Source organism: Toxotes jaculatrix, chromosome 5, assembly GCF_017976425.1.
Source record: "Toxotes jaculatrix isolate fToxJac2 chromosome 5, fToxJac2.pri, whole genome shotgun sequence".
NCBI classification, from domain to species: Eukaryota; Metazoa; Chordata; class Actinopteri; family Toxotidae; genus Toxotes; species Toxotes jaculatrix.
Window position 1 is genome coordinate 7405360 of NC_054398.1, and position 16236 is coordinate 7421595.

Below are 16236 nucleotides of genomic sequence, written 5' to 3' on the forward strand. Positions count from 1 at the left end.
TATTTGTGTGTAAAGCAAATCCTTAAATAATCTCTGATCATTAATTAACAAGCGAAGTGTGAATGGGATCTCATTCTGTCAAAGCTAGAAAGTCAGTAGCGCGGTCAAACAGTTTGCGGGCAGCGTAATGACTGTTTCAGTCTAATACCTCTCTAATGGTGAGTAATTGCCATTGTCAGCTAAAGCTTATAGGAAAATGGGGCTTCAGAAGCTTTTCGACGCAGAGGATGGAGTTGATCTGAGCTGAAAATAATGCAGAAGTGCGGGACAAACTGTACAGAGCTCCTGATTTCGGTTCAACTCACTTTTCATTTCCACATCACTGTCATTGTTGAGTGTAGCTTCCTGTTCCTCTGCAAGTTCCTGATTAGTTCAGGTATCATTAGTTTAGGTATCAAGACTGAATTCACGCTCAGCGCCGCTCTTTTTAATCAGAGGGAAAAGCGGAGGAACTACATGTTACTGTTTTTCAATGAGAAAATGTCCTAAGCAAATCGTGCACGGATTGTTGTGATTCAGGTGACTCGTCTGCTGTTTGGCTGTTGTTGCATACAACAGCATGTAACACTGGTGTGTGTTATTAGCACTGGGCTGATGCTGGGCTGGGCTGTGGTGTAGCAGGGGGCCCTCAGAACAGGAAACGAAAATATGGAAGAAGGGAAATGACACCAAATCAAACAAGAACACAAGCTTTGTGTGTGAGACCAATTAATATGGCAGATGAAAAGTGAAGTCTCAAAATCACCACGCGAGCACACCGACATAATGAAATGTCATTTTTGTTTGGGTTTTTTTTTTTTTTTTGCACAGCCAAAAAACCCCAACGGCACAATGACCACAGCAGAAGAATATTCACACTGTGCATAACAACAAATAAGCTGTATCTTCCACTCAAATGTTTGTCTGAGTGGCCCAAAGCAATCAGCCATACATTTCCACATAAGTCATTTGTCAATGTATCCACAATTCTCTGGTGAGTGTCTGAGAAATGAGGTCTTGATTTGTTTTTTTTCCCCGGCATATTAAGTTTCAGAATAAGAAAAATGCATTTCATTATGTTTTTCAGACACACAGTGAAGAATTAATTGGTATAGTTTCACATGGTCAGCGGTGGAAAGATCACAAAAATCACATGCATTTACTCCGAAGCATTTACTTGAGTGTTTCGATTTCACACCACTTTCTACTACTGCACCACTACAGTTCCGCTTCTTACTTTTAATATGTCAGGTGCTGTCAGGTTACTTTTCAGATTAAGGTTTTGCATAAAAAAGAAAGAAAAAGCATGAGATATGTTTTAAAAATACAGTGCATGGTCAAAGATTATACCGCGTGTCATGTTCTCACGACCTCTGAGATTTATCTTGTGACCCTTTTGAGGTGGCCCATCCTTAGGTTGGGAAACTGGACTACTCTACTCAGCTGGTAAAATTCTACTTAATGTATCTAATAATGCAAAATGTAATAATAGAATTTTCAATTTGACACTTTAAACCTGTAATAACTGTTTTGTTTTTTTTGTCACTTGGGGGCAGAAGAGACAAGTTTTGAACACAACACTGACATTTTATCAGTTTTTAAGATGATATGTTCAATTTGTTAGCAAACTTTTTCTCATATCTGCATCCAGCAAATACAAAGCGACATTTGCTTTCCTCTGGAGTCGTGTTTTCAGACTCCTGCTGAGTCTCCAGTCCAGTATTCACTCAGCTGTAGCTCTGTTTTTGGATTCCTAAAGGAAATATTTGTCTCTTTTCTTGCTAAATGCTCAACTATGTCAAGCTATAGTGAGCTGAAACGTATTAAGCTCTGTAAAGCAGAGGGAGCGACACATTTCACAGTCTAATACCATTTGATATTTTTGTGATAAAAATATTGATTATAGCCACTGAAAGTTCATTTTCTAGCAATACTTAAGTACTTTTACCTAAGCTTGTAATGTTATCTACTTTAACTTGTAATGGAGTACTTCCACATGGTTTGTTTTATTAGTACTTTCACTTTAGTCAAGGATTTGAATGCTTTCTAAACCACTGCAAAAGGCACAAGGCATAAAATCCTCCAACCTGGCTCAATGGATGGGTTAAAGAAACAGCTTAGACGGTTTATGTCAACTCGAGATAATATGAAACACTACAAAAGATCCAATAAGAACTGGAACAAAGCCACTCAAACCTAATCCAGACTGAACTGATGCCTCCTTTGGCTACTGGCTACTAGATTTGACTTGTTGAAAACAGGCAAGGGGCTCCAGTTCATCACCAAAGCAAAGTCTCATCTTGACAAAGTTCCCTTTCAGGTTAACAGCACCAGTAAAAACGTGTTGTTTTGACTGCGCATTTCACCATGGAGCAATTCATGGCATGGCTCGTGGCTCTTCCATTCCCGTACCACTGAGACTGTGTGTTTTGTTTTCAGCACTGAGCAGACAGAGATTGATCAGAACCTAAGATATTTATAACCTGTAGACACCAGAAGGCACCACAGGCTTCCAAAGGGGGGGGGTCTCTGAAACACTTTAACTCAGCTGCTCAAATGCTCGACATCTGTTCGGCAGAAAATAACCCCTCTCAGACACACACACACATGCCAGTGAGGAATAACATACACGCTTCTTCCCTTGTAACTCTATCCTTACAATGTTAAAGTAACCCAGAGCTGAAGTAGTTCAGATGATTTAATTGTTCTGAAAGCCCAGAGCAGAGCATAAATAAATGCTGACAGGTTGTTTATCAGCGACTGCATTGTCAGAGCAAGTAGACGACCCTGTCAGGCTCTTAATATATCACACAAACAACAATACATGAGAAAAATCAACCAGCTCTTACCTTATGGTCTGAGCTCCCTTCTTCATTCCTGTGCTCACTTTCTGTTGCAGTCCCACTGTCCTCATTCTCAGTGTGGCTTTCTGTGTCAGTCCTGTCCGTCTGTGGAGGTGAATGATCCTCATCCTGTTCGGCACTCCCGCCCCCCATATCTCCATTTACCAGCCCAGCAGTCTCTATCCTCACGCATTCATTCTCAGACTCTTTATCCTCCTTCTCCTTGTCCAGCTCCATCTGTGCTAGCACCCCGTTGGCCGCCGGCCTGTGGTCATCTTGTTGTGGCGTGGCCGGTACGGAGGAGTGGTTCTCCTGAATCCTGCCGGTCTCTGTCTGCCTCTGCTGGGGGCGGTGGGCTGGACTGCAGTTGTTTGACTTGCTGATAGGTTTGAGCGGTGAGCCGTCTCTCTTGTTCTCTGTGTTGCTGCAGGAACAGAGGAAAAGGCAAAGGGGGAAGTCGGTCAGACTTCAACAAGGGCACAGACAGAGTTAACCAATGACCTTCCCCAACGAAAAAGGAAAGGAGTAGGAAAGAAAAAAAGAAGAAAATTACGGGAAGCTCTTCAATTGCTGCTCTAGCCAGCACATTGATCGGGGAGTGCAGGACACGACAGTGAGCAGAGAGTTTTTGCATGTGAGTGTGAGAGTTAAAAATAAAAGATGCACAAACTTTCTTCTGTCTTACGAGGCTGCAGAGAGCTGCTGTAGTGCAGAGGATGTGTGGTGTGTGTGGAGGAGGAGGAATGGAGGTACAGTAATGAGGAGGACAGGAGGAGGAGGAGGAGAGGTACAACATGACTCCCAAGAGATAGATGCTGTCCTACTTCCACACACACACATACACACACACACAGAACCTGTTTTATATATTGTGCTGTAACATCACTTTCATTCTTTGCTTGAACATGAATGATATGGTAAAAGCAGTCAGCGCAAGACGATTTGAAATACAGCACAGGAATGGAAATCAAATTAACGCACACCCAAAAACACACACACACATATGCACACGCACAATGTCACCATTCAGCTGCTCTACATCCTCTACCGGCAGTCAGTCCAGCTGTTTCCCCTGTATATGACCCACATAGGCTTTCAGTGTTACAGCTCGTAGCTACTGTATCTCAGCTCAGTTTCGCTGATCTTCTGTCTGAAAACTGGCCACGAATCAGATCTAAGCAACACTTCCTGCACTGAGAGCATCACCGGTTCTCAGGGAAAAGAAACAAAATATGCTTCATCTGTAATCCAACCTTGCTCGAGCAAAAAGAAAAAAAATTAAGTAAGAAAGAAATGTGGCAAGGTGATGTTCAGCTTCCGAGACATTCACTGCGTCAAATGCCGCTGTCCGGTAGAAACAGGAAGTATGTATAAATAGAGGAACAACAACAGGCTGGTGAACCACTTCACAGATGAATCACTTCTGAGCTCTTGGCCCCTGAGGTGTTCAAACATGAAAGAAAGACTGAGTGATCCGGGGGACATTTTTAATACTGTTTTTCAGAAAAGCAAAACCACACACACGCATACAACTTCACTGTGTATGTATAGTGTGTAGGTGCACACACTGCAGCTCCACTATGCATGTAAATAGCACAATGAAGTGTTCCAGTACATGACAATGTTTTAAAACAGGCTGAACTAGACCACAGTTAAGAACAGCTTCACTTGTCATGTGGCAGTCTAGGTACCTTTAAGGCAGCCAAGTGCCATGTGAACCAGATTAGTATATTAGTAGGCTAATTCTGTTCTCGGAAGCTGCGGGCCTTTCTCTTCTTTCTGTTCCAGGGCCACTAGAGGGCTAATCTCTACAGCCCTGCAGAGTCTGAATGGAAAAGATACACCAGATCGCTCTGATTAACCTCATTTCACACTTGTGAAAATGTGATGAAAGGTGTGGAGAAAGTCCGGGACTGTTCTCATATTTTGTAATTCTGTTCTCAGAGATCCAGACCAGAGGGATGAGTTGGAGCATGAGGCTACAGACTGAAGAGATGGAGTGAAATTTTAGTGGGCTGCTACTGCTGCTGACTGTTTGAATATTTTTGGGCCCTACTGTATGAGCGGTCGGGACAAGGGCACCATTGTTGTGCCTCTCACCTCCATCAGTGGGCCTCCCTCGCATATCTGAGGCTGCAGCTACAATCAAAACCGACATGACTTGCAATAAATCAACATGTAACACACAAAAAAGGGGGGAATACATCAGTTGACACTGGAAAGCCTTAAAGAAATGTCCCAGACACAATACTTAAAGCTCCATGTAACTATGAGGCAACAGTATAAAAGTCTAGGTATTTATTTAAGTTAGTGGAAGAGATCCTACCTCGTTCTCCTGGGCTTCATCTCACAACACTGAGTCCTGTCCCACAACTGAATGAGGAGCTGTACTTCCCCTCGCCTGTACAAATCTCCTTTCATCCCCTCGCTAACGCTTGGCTTGTGAAGCACAGGCTAATCTCCGCTTGTTCTGCCTACAGCTCTGGTCTGAGCTACTATCAATGAGTCAAGGCTGAAGACTTTAATCAAGGGACTTCTGCTTTTCCTCCTTGAAATAGCCCGCATAGGAAACGTTAGGAAAGACCACGTTTTCCGTCACTGTGATTACAACAGCCTGAATGAGGTCGTGTCATTTCAAAAGCTATTAAGTGACGTAGATGGAATTATTTAACCAGAGCCCATGTATTGTGGCAAAACAATTGCTATGCCGGTCACAGAGGCTGCGATAAGGTTTTGAGTCAGCGAAATTTTCCAAGTGAAATTCACTTTTACTTAATAGTATTACAGAATAGAAAACACAGAGAGAAACTATAAGGAAAGCACTTTCCTCATAGTTTCTCTCTGTGAAGGGACATCACACGCATCAGCAGAGAGTAAGAAACCCCTTACCTGTTCTCCTCAAAGCGGCTGATCAGGTCTGAGACTTTGGACTGTTTGTCCCTGACCCTCTCCCGGTTCATGGCCCCTCTTCCTCCTCCTCCTCCTCCTCCTTCTCCTCCACCTCCACCCCTTTCTTCCATGCTTCTAGTAAGCTGTGGTTTCTGGATGCGGCCCAGTGGGGACGACAGCTCCGTCACCGGGCTCTGAAGATGTGGTGGCTTTGGAGGCACTGGAGAGAAAACGGGGGGAATAATTAACTGCAATTTTAGTTTACAGCTGAAGGGGGCAGTCAGGAGTGGGCTGAGGTTGAAATTCAGCCCAGGAGCTTGGTTTGGAGAGGCCTTTAACCCGATCGCAGGACGGACGTAAGTGGAACTGTGATTTTAACATGAATACTTTATTTGCAATGTAAAAACATTCTAATGATATACATGATATACAGTCAGTAGAGTGTACGAAAGTAAGCTACATATGCTCACACATACTATGCATACTCAAACACTATGTTTATTTAAAAATTAAAACTGCTGTGTGTGTGCGTGGAGAACAGAGGCAAAAAGACTGGCAAAATTCTGTTCAATTTCTGCTTTATTTGGTAGCATGAAAACATGGAAAAGAAGATGCTTTGTGTGTTCCTTGCATGTGGTGTTGCTCAAATAAAAGCAATTAAGTGTGTGTGTTTGTCGCTTCTTTCTTAATTAACCCTGCTCTTCTTTCTTGTTTTCTTTTGACAGTTTGATGACTGACTGAGCGGCTGAGCCAATCACATTTCATAGACTGTATGAAACAAGGACATAGCACCCGTGACGTCACCCATTGGTTTTGGTTAGTCGGTTTTTGTGACCGAACCATGGGCATTTGAGTGGCGCCACCTTGGATTTTAGTGCAGTGTACTTTCCATATTTGGCGGAGTGACGGTTACTCTAAGGGTCAACCGGACGAATACCCCCCCCCACTTAGTTTGGAGCAACCGAGATAGCGTAATGGCGTAAGGCGTCAAATATGACCAAAAAAAGTAATATTTTAGAAAGACCTTAAAATGTCATAAAAAACGTCATAGTATAGTAAGGCGTCAAAATTGGGAAAAAAAAGTCAAAACATTTTTTGACCTCAAAATGTCATATAAAACGTCATAGTATAGTAAGGCGTCAAAATCAGCCAAAAAAAGTCAAAATTTTTTTTGACCTCAAAATGTCATAAAAAAAGTCATAGTATGGTAAGACGTCAAAATCGGCCAAAAAAAGTCAAAAAAAATTTTGACCTCAAAATGTCATAAAAAACGTCATAGTATAGTAAGGCGTCAAAATGGGCCAAAAAAAGTAAATTTTTTTTTGACCTCAGAATGTCATAAAAAACGTCATAGTATAGTAAGGCGTCAAAATGGGCCAAAAAAAGTCAAAAAAATTTTTTGACCTCAAAATGTCATATAAAATGTCATAGTATAGTAAGGCGTCAAAATGGGCCAAAAAAAGTCAATTTTTTTTTTGACCTCAAAATGTCATAAAAAACGTCATAGTATAGTAAGGCGTCAAAATCGGCTAAAAAAAATAAAAAAATTTTTTGACCTCAAAATGTCATATAAAACGTCATAGTATAGTAAGGCATCAAAATCGGCCAAAAAAAGTCAAAAAATTTTTTGACCTCAAAATGTCATATAAAACATCATAGTATAGTAAGGCGTCAAAATGGGCCAAAAAAAGTCAAATTTTTATTTTACCTCAAAATGTCATAAAAAACGTCATAGTATAGTAAGGCGTCAAAATGGGCCAAAAAAAGTCAAATTTTTTTTTTACCTAAAAATGTCATAAAAAACGTCATAGTATAGTAAGGCGTTAAAATGGGCCAAAAAAAGTCAAAAAAATTTTTGACCTCAAAATGTCATAAAAAACATCATAGTATAGTAAGGCGTCAAAATCGGCCAAAAAAAGTCAATTTTTTTTTTTGACCTCAGAATGTCATATAAAACGTCATAGTATAGTAAGGCGTCAAAATCGGCTAAAAAAAGTCAAAAAATTTTTTGACCTCAAAATGTCATAAAAAACGTCATAGTATAGTAAGGCGTCAAAATCGGCTAAAAAAAGTCAAAAAATTTTTTGACCTCAAAATGTCATAAAAAACGTCATAGTATATAGTAAGGCGTCAAAATCGGCTAAAAAAAGTCAAAAAATTTTTTGACCTCAGAATGTCATAAAAAACGTCATAGTATATAGTAAGGCGTCAAAATGGGCAAAAAAGACACATTTTCTTTTGACCTCAAAATGTCATAAAAAACGTCATAGTATAGTAAGGCGTCAAAATGGGCCAAAAAAAGTCAATTTTTTTTTTGACCTCAAAATGTCATAAAAAACGTCATAGTATAGTAAGGCGTCAAAATCGGCTAAAAAAAGTCAAAAATTTTTTTGACCTCAAAATGTCATAAAAAACGTCATAGTATAGTAAGGCGTCAAAATGGGCCAAAAAAAGTCAATTTTTTTTTTGACCTCAGAATGTCATAAAAAACGTCATAGTATAGTAAGGCGTCAAAATCGGCTAAAAAAAGTCAAAAAATTTTTTGACCTCAAAATGTCATAAAAAACGTCATAGTATGGTAAGGCGTCAAAATGGGCCAAAAAAAGTCAATTTTTTTTTTGACCTCAGAATGTCATAAAAAACGTCATAGTATAGTAAGGCGTCAAAATCGGCTAAAAAAAGTCAAAAAATTTTTTGACCTCAAAATGTCATAAAAAACGTCATAGTATGGTAAGGCGTCAAAATGGGCCAAAAAAAGTCAAAAAATTTTTTGACCTCAAAATGTCATAAAAAACGTCATAGTATAGTAAGGCGTCAAAATGGGCCAAAAAGAGTCAAAAAAAAATTTGAGTTCAAAATGTCATAAAAAACATCATAGTATAGTAAGGCGTCAAAATGGGCCAAAAAAAGTCAAAAATTTTTTTGACCTCAAAATGTCATAAAAAACGTCATAGTATAGTAAGGCGTCAAAATGGGCCAAAAAAAAGTCAAAAAAATTTTTGACCTCAAAATGTCATATAAAACGTCATAGTATGGTAAGGCGTCAAAATGGGCCAAAAAAAGTCAAAAAATTTTTTGACCTCAAAATGTCATATAAAACGTTATAGTATAGTAAGGTGTCAAAATGGGCCAAAAAAAGTCACATTTTTTTTTTACCTCAAAATGTCATAAAAAACGTCATAGTATAGTAAGGCGTCAAAATGGGCCAAAAAAAGTCAAAAAATTTTTTGACCTCAAAATGTCATATAAAACGTCATAGTATAGTAAGGCGTCAAAATGGGCCAAAAAAAGTCAAATTTTTTTTTTACCTCAAAATGTCATATAAAACGTCATAGTATAGTAAGGCGTCAAAATGGGCCAAAAAAAGTCAATTTTTTTTTTGACCTCAAAATGTCATAAAAAACGTCATAGTATAGTAAGGCGTCAAAATGGGCCAAAAAAAGTCAATTTTTTTTTTGACCTCAGTATGTCATAAAAAACGTCATAGTATAGTAAGGTGTCAAAATCAGCCAAAAAAAGTCAAAAAAATTTTTGACCTCAAAATGTCATAAAAAACATCATAGTATAGTAAGGCGTCACAATTGGCCAAAAAAAGTCACTTTTTTTTTTTGACCTCAAAATGTCATAAAAAACGTCATAGTATAGTAAGGCGTCAAAATGGGCCAAAAAAAGTCACATTTTTTTTTTACCTCAAAATGTCATATAAAACGTCATAGTATAGTAAGGCGTCAAAATGGGCCAAAAAAAGTCAATTTTTTTTTTGACCTCAAAATGTCATAAAAAACGTCATAGTTTAGTAAGGCGTCAAAATCGGCTAAAAAAAGTCAAAAAATAAAAAACGTCATAGTATAGTAAGGCGTCAAAATGGGCCAAAAAAAGTCACATTTTCTTTTGACCTCAAAATGTCATAAAAAACGTCATAGTATAGTAAGGCGTCAAAATGGGCCAAAAAAAGTCAATTTTTTTTTTGACCTCAGAATGTCATAAAAAACGTCATAGTATAGTAAGGCGTCAAAATGGGCCAAAAAAAGTCAAATTTTTTTTTTACCTCAAAATGTCATATAAAACGTCATAGTATAGTAAGGCGTCAAAATGGGCCAAAAAAAGTCAATTTTTTTTTTTGACCTCAAAATGTCATAAAAAACGTCATAGTATAGTAAGGCGTCAAAATCGGCTAAAAAAAGTCAAAAAATTTTTTGACCTCAAAATGTCATAAAAAACGTCATAGTATAGTAAGGCGTCAAAATCGGCTAAAAAAAGTCAAAAATTTTTTTGACCTCAAAATGTCATATAAAACGTCATAGTATAGTAAGGCGTCAAAATCGTCAAAATCGGCTAAAAAAAGTCAATTTTTTCAACATTTTCTTTTGACCTCAAAATGTCATAAAAAACATCATAGTATAGTAAGGCGTCAAAATGGGCCAAAAAAAGTCAATTTTTTTTTTGACCTCAGAATGTCATAAAAAACGTCATAGTATAGTAAGGTGTCAAAATCGGCTAAAAAAAGTCAAAAAATTTTTTGACCTCAAAATGTCATAAAAAACATCATAGTATAGTAAGGCGTCAAAATTGGCCAAAAAAAGTCACTTTTTTTTTTTGACCTCAAAATGTCATAAAAAACGTCATAGTATAGTAAGGCGTCAAAATGGGCCAAAAAAAGTCACATTTTCTTTTGACCTCAAAATGTCATAAAAAACGTCATAGTATAGTAAGGCGTTAAAATGGGCCAAAAAAAGTCAATTTTTTTTTGACGTCAGAATGTCATAAAAAACGTCATAGTATAGTAAGGCGTCAAAATGGGCCAAAAAAAGTCACATTTTCTTTTGACCTCAAAATGTCATAAAAAACGTCATAGTTTAGTAAGGCGTCAAAATGGGCCAAAAAAAAGTCAAAAAAATTTTTGACCTCAAAATGTCATAAAAAACGTCATAGTATAGTAAGGCGTCAAAATCGGCCAAAAAAAGTCAATTTTTTTTTGACCTCAGTATGTCATAAAAAACGTCATAGTATAGTAAGGTGTCAAAATCAGCCAAAAAAAGTCAAAAAATTTTTTGACCTCAAAATGTCATAAAAAACATCATAGTATAGTAAGGCGTCACAATTGGCCAAAAAAAGTCAATTTTTTTTTTGACCTCAGAATGTCATAAAAAACGTCATAGTATAGTAAGGCGTCAAAATCGGCTAAAAAAAGTCAAAAAATTTTTTGACCTCAAAATGTCATATAAAACGTCATAGTATAGTAAGGCGTCAAAATGGGCCAAAAAAAGTCAATTTTTTTTTTGACCTCAAAATGTCATAAAAAACGTCATAGTTTAGTAAGGCGTCAAAATCGGCTAAAAAAAGTCAAAAAATAAAAAACGTCATAGTATAGTAAGGCGTCAAAATGGGCCAAAAAAAGTCACATTTTCTTTTGACCTCAAAATGTCATAAAAAACGTCATAGTATAGTAAGGCGTCAAAATCGGCTAAAAAAAAGTCAAAAACTTTTTTGACCTCAAAATGTCATAAAAAACGTCATAGTATAGTAAGGCGTCAAAATGGGCCAAAAAAAGTCCAATTTTTTTTTTACCTCAAAATGTCATATAAAACGTCATAGTATAGTAAGGCGTCAAAATGGGCCAAAAAAAGTCAATTTTTTTTTTGACCTCAAAATGTCATAAAAAACGTCATAGTTTAGTAAGGCGTCAAAATGGGCCAAAAAAAAGTCAAAAAAATTTTTGACCTCAAAATGTCATAAAAAACGTCATAGTATAGTAAGGCGTCAAAATCGGCTAAAAAAAGTCAAAAAAATTTTTGACCTCAAAATGTCATAAAAAACGTCATAGTATAGTAAGGCGTCAAAATCGGCCAAAAAAAGTCAATTTTTTTTTTGACCTCAGAATGTCATAAAAAACGTCATAGTATAGTAAGGCGTCAAAATGGGCCAAAAAAAGTCACATTTTCTTTTGACCTCAAAATGTCATAAAAAACGTCATAGTATAGTAAGGCGTCAAAATAGGCCAAAAAAAGTCAATTTTTTTTTTGACCTCAGAATGTCATAAAAAACGTCATAGTATAATAAGGCGTCAAAATCGGCTAAAAAAAGTCAAAAAATTTTTTGACCTCAAAATGTCATAAAAAACATCATAATATAGTAAGGCGTCAAAATTGGCCAAAAAAAGTCACTTTTTTTTTTGACCTCAAAATGTCATAAAAAACGTCATAGTATAGTAAGGCGTCAAAATGGGCCAAAAAAAGTCAAATTTTTTTTTGACCTTAAAATGTCATAAAAAACGTCATAGTATAGTAAGGCGTCAAAATCGGCTAAAAAAAGTCAAAAAATTTTTTGACCTCAGAATGTCATAAAAAACGTCATAGTATAGTAAGGCGTCAAAATGGGCCAAAAAAAGTCACATTTTCTTTTGACCTCAAAATGTCATAAAAAACGTCATAGTATAGTAAGGCGTCAAAATGGGCCAAAAAAAGTCAATTTTTTTTTTGACCTCAGAATGTCATAAAAAACGTCATAGTATAGTAAGGCGTCAAAATTGGCTAAAAAAAGTCAAAAAATTTTTTGACCTCAAAATGTCATAAAAAACGTCATAGTATAGTAAGGCGTCAAAATGGGCCAAAAAAAGTCACATTTTCTTTTGACCTCAAAATGTCATAAAAAACGTCATAGTATAGTAAGGCGTCAAAATCGGCTAAAACAAGTCAAAAAATTTTTTGACCTCAAAATGTCATAAAAAACGTCATAGTATAGTAAGGCGTCAAAATCGGCCAAAAAAAGTCAATTTTTTTTTTGACCTCAGAATGTCATAAAAAACGTCATAGTATAGTAAGGCGTCAAAATGGGCCAAAAAAAGTCACATTTTCTTTTGACCTCAAAATGTCATAAAAAACGTCATAGTATAGTAAGGCGTCAAAATGGGCCAAAAAAAATTAAATTTTTTTTTTGACCTCAGAATGTCATAAAAAACGTCATAGTATAATAAGGCGTCAAAATCGGCTAAAAAAAGTCAAAAAAATTTTTGACCTCAAAATGTCATAAAAAACATCATAGTATAGTAAGGCGTCAAAATCGGCCAAAAAAAGTCACTTTTTTTTTTGACCTCAAAATGTCATAAAAAAAGTCATAGTATAGTAAGGCGTCAAAATGGGCCAAAAAAAGTCAAAAATTTTTTTGACCTTAAAATGTCATAAAAAACGTCATAGTATAGTAAGGCGTCAAAATCAGCCAAAAAAAGTAAAAAATTTTTTTGACCTCAAAATGTCATAAAAAACGTCATAGTATGGTAAGGCGTCAAAATGGGCCAAAAAAAGTCAAAAAAATTTTTGACCTCAAAATGTCATATAAAACATTATAGTATAGTAAGGTGTCAAAATGGGCCAAAAAAAGTCACATTTTTTTTTGACCTCAAAATGTCATAAAAAACGTCATAGTATAGTAAGGCGTCAAAATGGGCCAAAAAAAGTCAAAAAAATTTTTGACCTCAAAATGTCATATAAAACGTCATAGTATAGTAAGGCGTCAAAATCGGCCAAAAAAAGTCAATTTTTTTTTTGACCTCAAAATGTCATAAAAAACGTCATAGTATAGTAAGGCGTCAAAATCGGCTAAAAAAAGTCAAAAATTTTTTTGACCTCAAAATGTCATATAAAACGTCATAGTATAGTAAGGCGTCAAAATGGGCCAAAAAAAGTCAATTTTTTTTTTGACCTCAAAATGTCATAAAAAACGTCATAGTATAGTAAGGCGTCAAAATCGGCTAAAAAAAGTCAAAAAATTTTTTGACCTCAAAATGTCATAAAAAACGTCATAGTATAGTAAGGCGTCAAAATGGGCCAAAAAAAGTCAATTTTTTTTTTGATCTCAGAATGTCATAAAAAACGTCATAGTATAGTAAGGCGTCAAAATGGGCCAAAAAAAGTCAAATTTTTTTTTTACCTCAAAATGTCATATAAAACGTCATAGTATAGTAAGGCGTCAAAATGGGCCAAAAAAAGTCAATTTTTTTTTTTGACCTCAAAATGTCATAAAAAACGTCATAGTATAGTAAGGCGTCAAAATCGGCTAAAAAAAGTCAAAAAATTTTTTGACCTCAAAATGTCATAAAAAACGTCATAGTATAGTAAGGCGTCAAAATCGGCTAAAAAAAGTCAAAAATTTTTTTGACCTCAAAATGTCATATAAAACGTCATAGTATAGTAAGGCGTCAAAATCGTCAAAATCGGCTAAAAAAAGTCAATTTTTTCAACATTTTCTTTTGACCTCAAAATGTCATAAAAAACATCATAGTATAGTAAGGCGTCAAAATGGGCCAAAAAAAGTCAATTTTTTTTTTGACCTCAGAATGTCATAAAAAACGTCATAGTATAGTAAGGTGTCAAAATCGGCTAAAAAAAGTCAAAAAATTTTTTGACCTCAAAATGTCATAAAAAACATCATAGTATAGTAAGGCGTCAAAATTGGCCAAAAAAAGTCACTTTTTTTTTTTGACCTCAAAATGTCATAAAAAACGTCATAGTATAGTAAGGCGTCAAAATGGGCCAAAAAAAGTCAAAAGATTTTTTGACCTCAAAATGTCATATAAAACGTCATAGTATAGTAAGAAGTCAAAATGGGCCAAAAAAAGTTAATTTTTTTTTTGACCTCAGAATGTCATAAAAAACGTCATAGTATAGTAAGGCGTCAAAATCGGCTAAAAAAAGTCAAAAATTTTTTTGACCTCAAAATGTCATATAAAACGTCATAGTATAGCAAGGCGTCAAAATCGGCTAAAAAAAGTCAAAAACTTTTTTGACCTCAAAATGTCATATAAAACGTCATAGTATAGTAAGGCGTCAAAATGGGCCAAAAAAAGTCAAGTTTTTTTTTATCTCAAAATGTCATAAAAAATGTCATAGTATAGTAAGGCGTCAAAATCGGCTAAAAAAAGTCAAAAATTTTTTTGACCTCAAAATGTCATATAAAACGTCATAGTATAGTAAGGCGTCAAAATCGGCTAAAAAAAGTCTATTTTTTTTTTTGACCTCAAAATGTCATAAAAAACGTCATAGTATAGTAAGGCGTCAAAATCGGCTAAAAAAAGTCAAAAATTTTTTTGACCTCAAAATGTCATAAAAAACGTCATAGTATAGTAAGGCGTCAAAATGGGCCAAAAAAAGTCCAAAAATTTTTTGACCTCAAAATGTGATAAAAAACGTCATAGTATAGTAAGGCGTCAAAATGGGCCAAAAAAAGTCACATTTTCTTTTGACCTCAAAATGTCATAAAAAACATCATAGTATAGTAAGGCGTCAAAATGGGCCAAAAAAAGTCAATTTTTTTTTTGACCTCAGAATGTCATAAAAAACGTCATAGTATAGTAAGGCGTCAAAATGGGCCAAAAAAAGTCAAAAGATTTTTTGACCTCAAAATGTCATATAAAACGTCATAGTATAGTAAGGCGTCAAAATGGGCCAAAAAAAGTCAATTTTTTTTTTGACCTCAGAATGTCATAAAAAACGTCATAGTATAGTAAGGCGTCAAAATCGGCTAAAAAAAGTCAAAAATTTTTTTGACCTCAAAATGTCATATAAAACGTCATAGTATAGTAAGGCGTCAAAATGGGCCAAAAAAAGTCAAATTTTTTTTTGATCTCAAAATGTCATAAAAAACGTCATAGTATAGTAAGGCGTCAAAATCGGCTAAAAAAAGTCAAAAAATTTTTTGACCTCAAAATGTCATAAAAAACGTCATAGTATAGTAAGGCGTCAAAATCGGCTAAAAAAAGTCAAAAAATTTTTTGACCTCAAAATGTCATAAAAAACGTCATAGTATAGTAAGGCGTCAAAATGGGCCAAAAAAAGTCACATTTTTTTTTTACCTCAAAATGTCATAAAAAACGTCATAGTATAGTAAGGCGTCAAAATGGGCCAAAAAAAGTCACTTTTTTTTTTTTACCTCAAAATGTTATGAAAAGTGTTGTACGGCTGTAAGGTGTCAAAATATGCCAAAAAAAGTCATATTTTAGTAAGACCTCAAAATATCATGAAAAGGGTCATACAGCCGTAAGTCGGCCGTAAGTCGTCAAAATATCTCACAGGATCTGAAGTGGGAGCAGAACATCAGCTCCATCCTCAAGAAGGCCCAGCAGAGGATGTACTTCCTGCGGCTTTTGAGGAAATACAGACTCCCCCATGAGCTGCTCCTGCAATTCTACACAGCAGCCATCGAGTCCGTCCTGTGCACCTCCATCACTGTGTGGTTTGGAGCTGCCACTAAGCAGGACAAGACCAGAATGCAGCGCACTGTGAGGACTGCTGAGCGTATCATTGGTGTCCCCCTGCCCTCTATCCAGGACTTGTACTCCTCCAGGACGCAAAAGAGGGAACATCATGATGGACTCCTCTCACCCCGCACACAGACTGTTTGAACTGCTCCTATCAGGGAGGCGCCTCAGAGTCCTCCAGACCAGAACAAGCAGACACCAGAACAGCTTCTTCCCCACAGCAGTCACTATACTGAACAGTACATTTAACAGCTAACTTACATATTGCATATT

At 36.0% G+C, this 16236-nt stretch overlaps 1 protein-coding gene across 9 annotated transcripts in view; it reads right to left on the minus strand.

Moving 5' to 3' along the window:
• The window catches only part of fgd4a (FYVE, RhoGEF and PH domain containing 4a), a 63691-nt gene that overhangs the window by 5971 nt on the left and 41484 nt on the right, over positions 1-16236 (minus strand). For 7 of the 9 annotated variants that reach the window (XM_041037534.1, XM_041037535.1, XM_041037539.1 and 4 more), the window contains 2 exons: positions 5712-5931; positions 2829-3246 (listed from right to left, as the gene is read on the minus strand). In XM_041037534.1, the coding sequence (XP_040893468.1) occupies positions 2829-3246; positions 5712-5931 (638 nt within the window). Of the gene's footprint in view, positions 1-2828; positions 3247-3837; positions 4075-5148; positions 5264-5711; positions 5932-16236 lie in introns of those variants that run through there. The other 2 variants (XM_041037541.1, XM_041037542.1) reach the window with 2 other exon arrangements.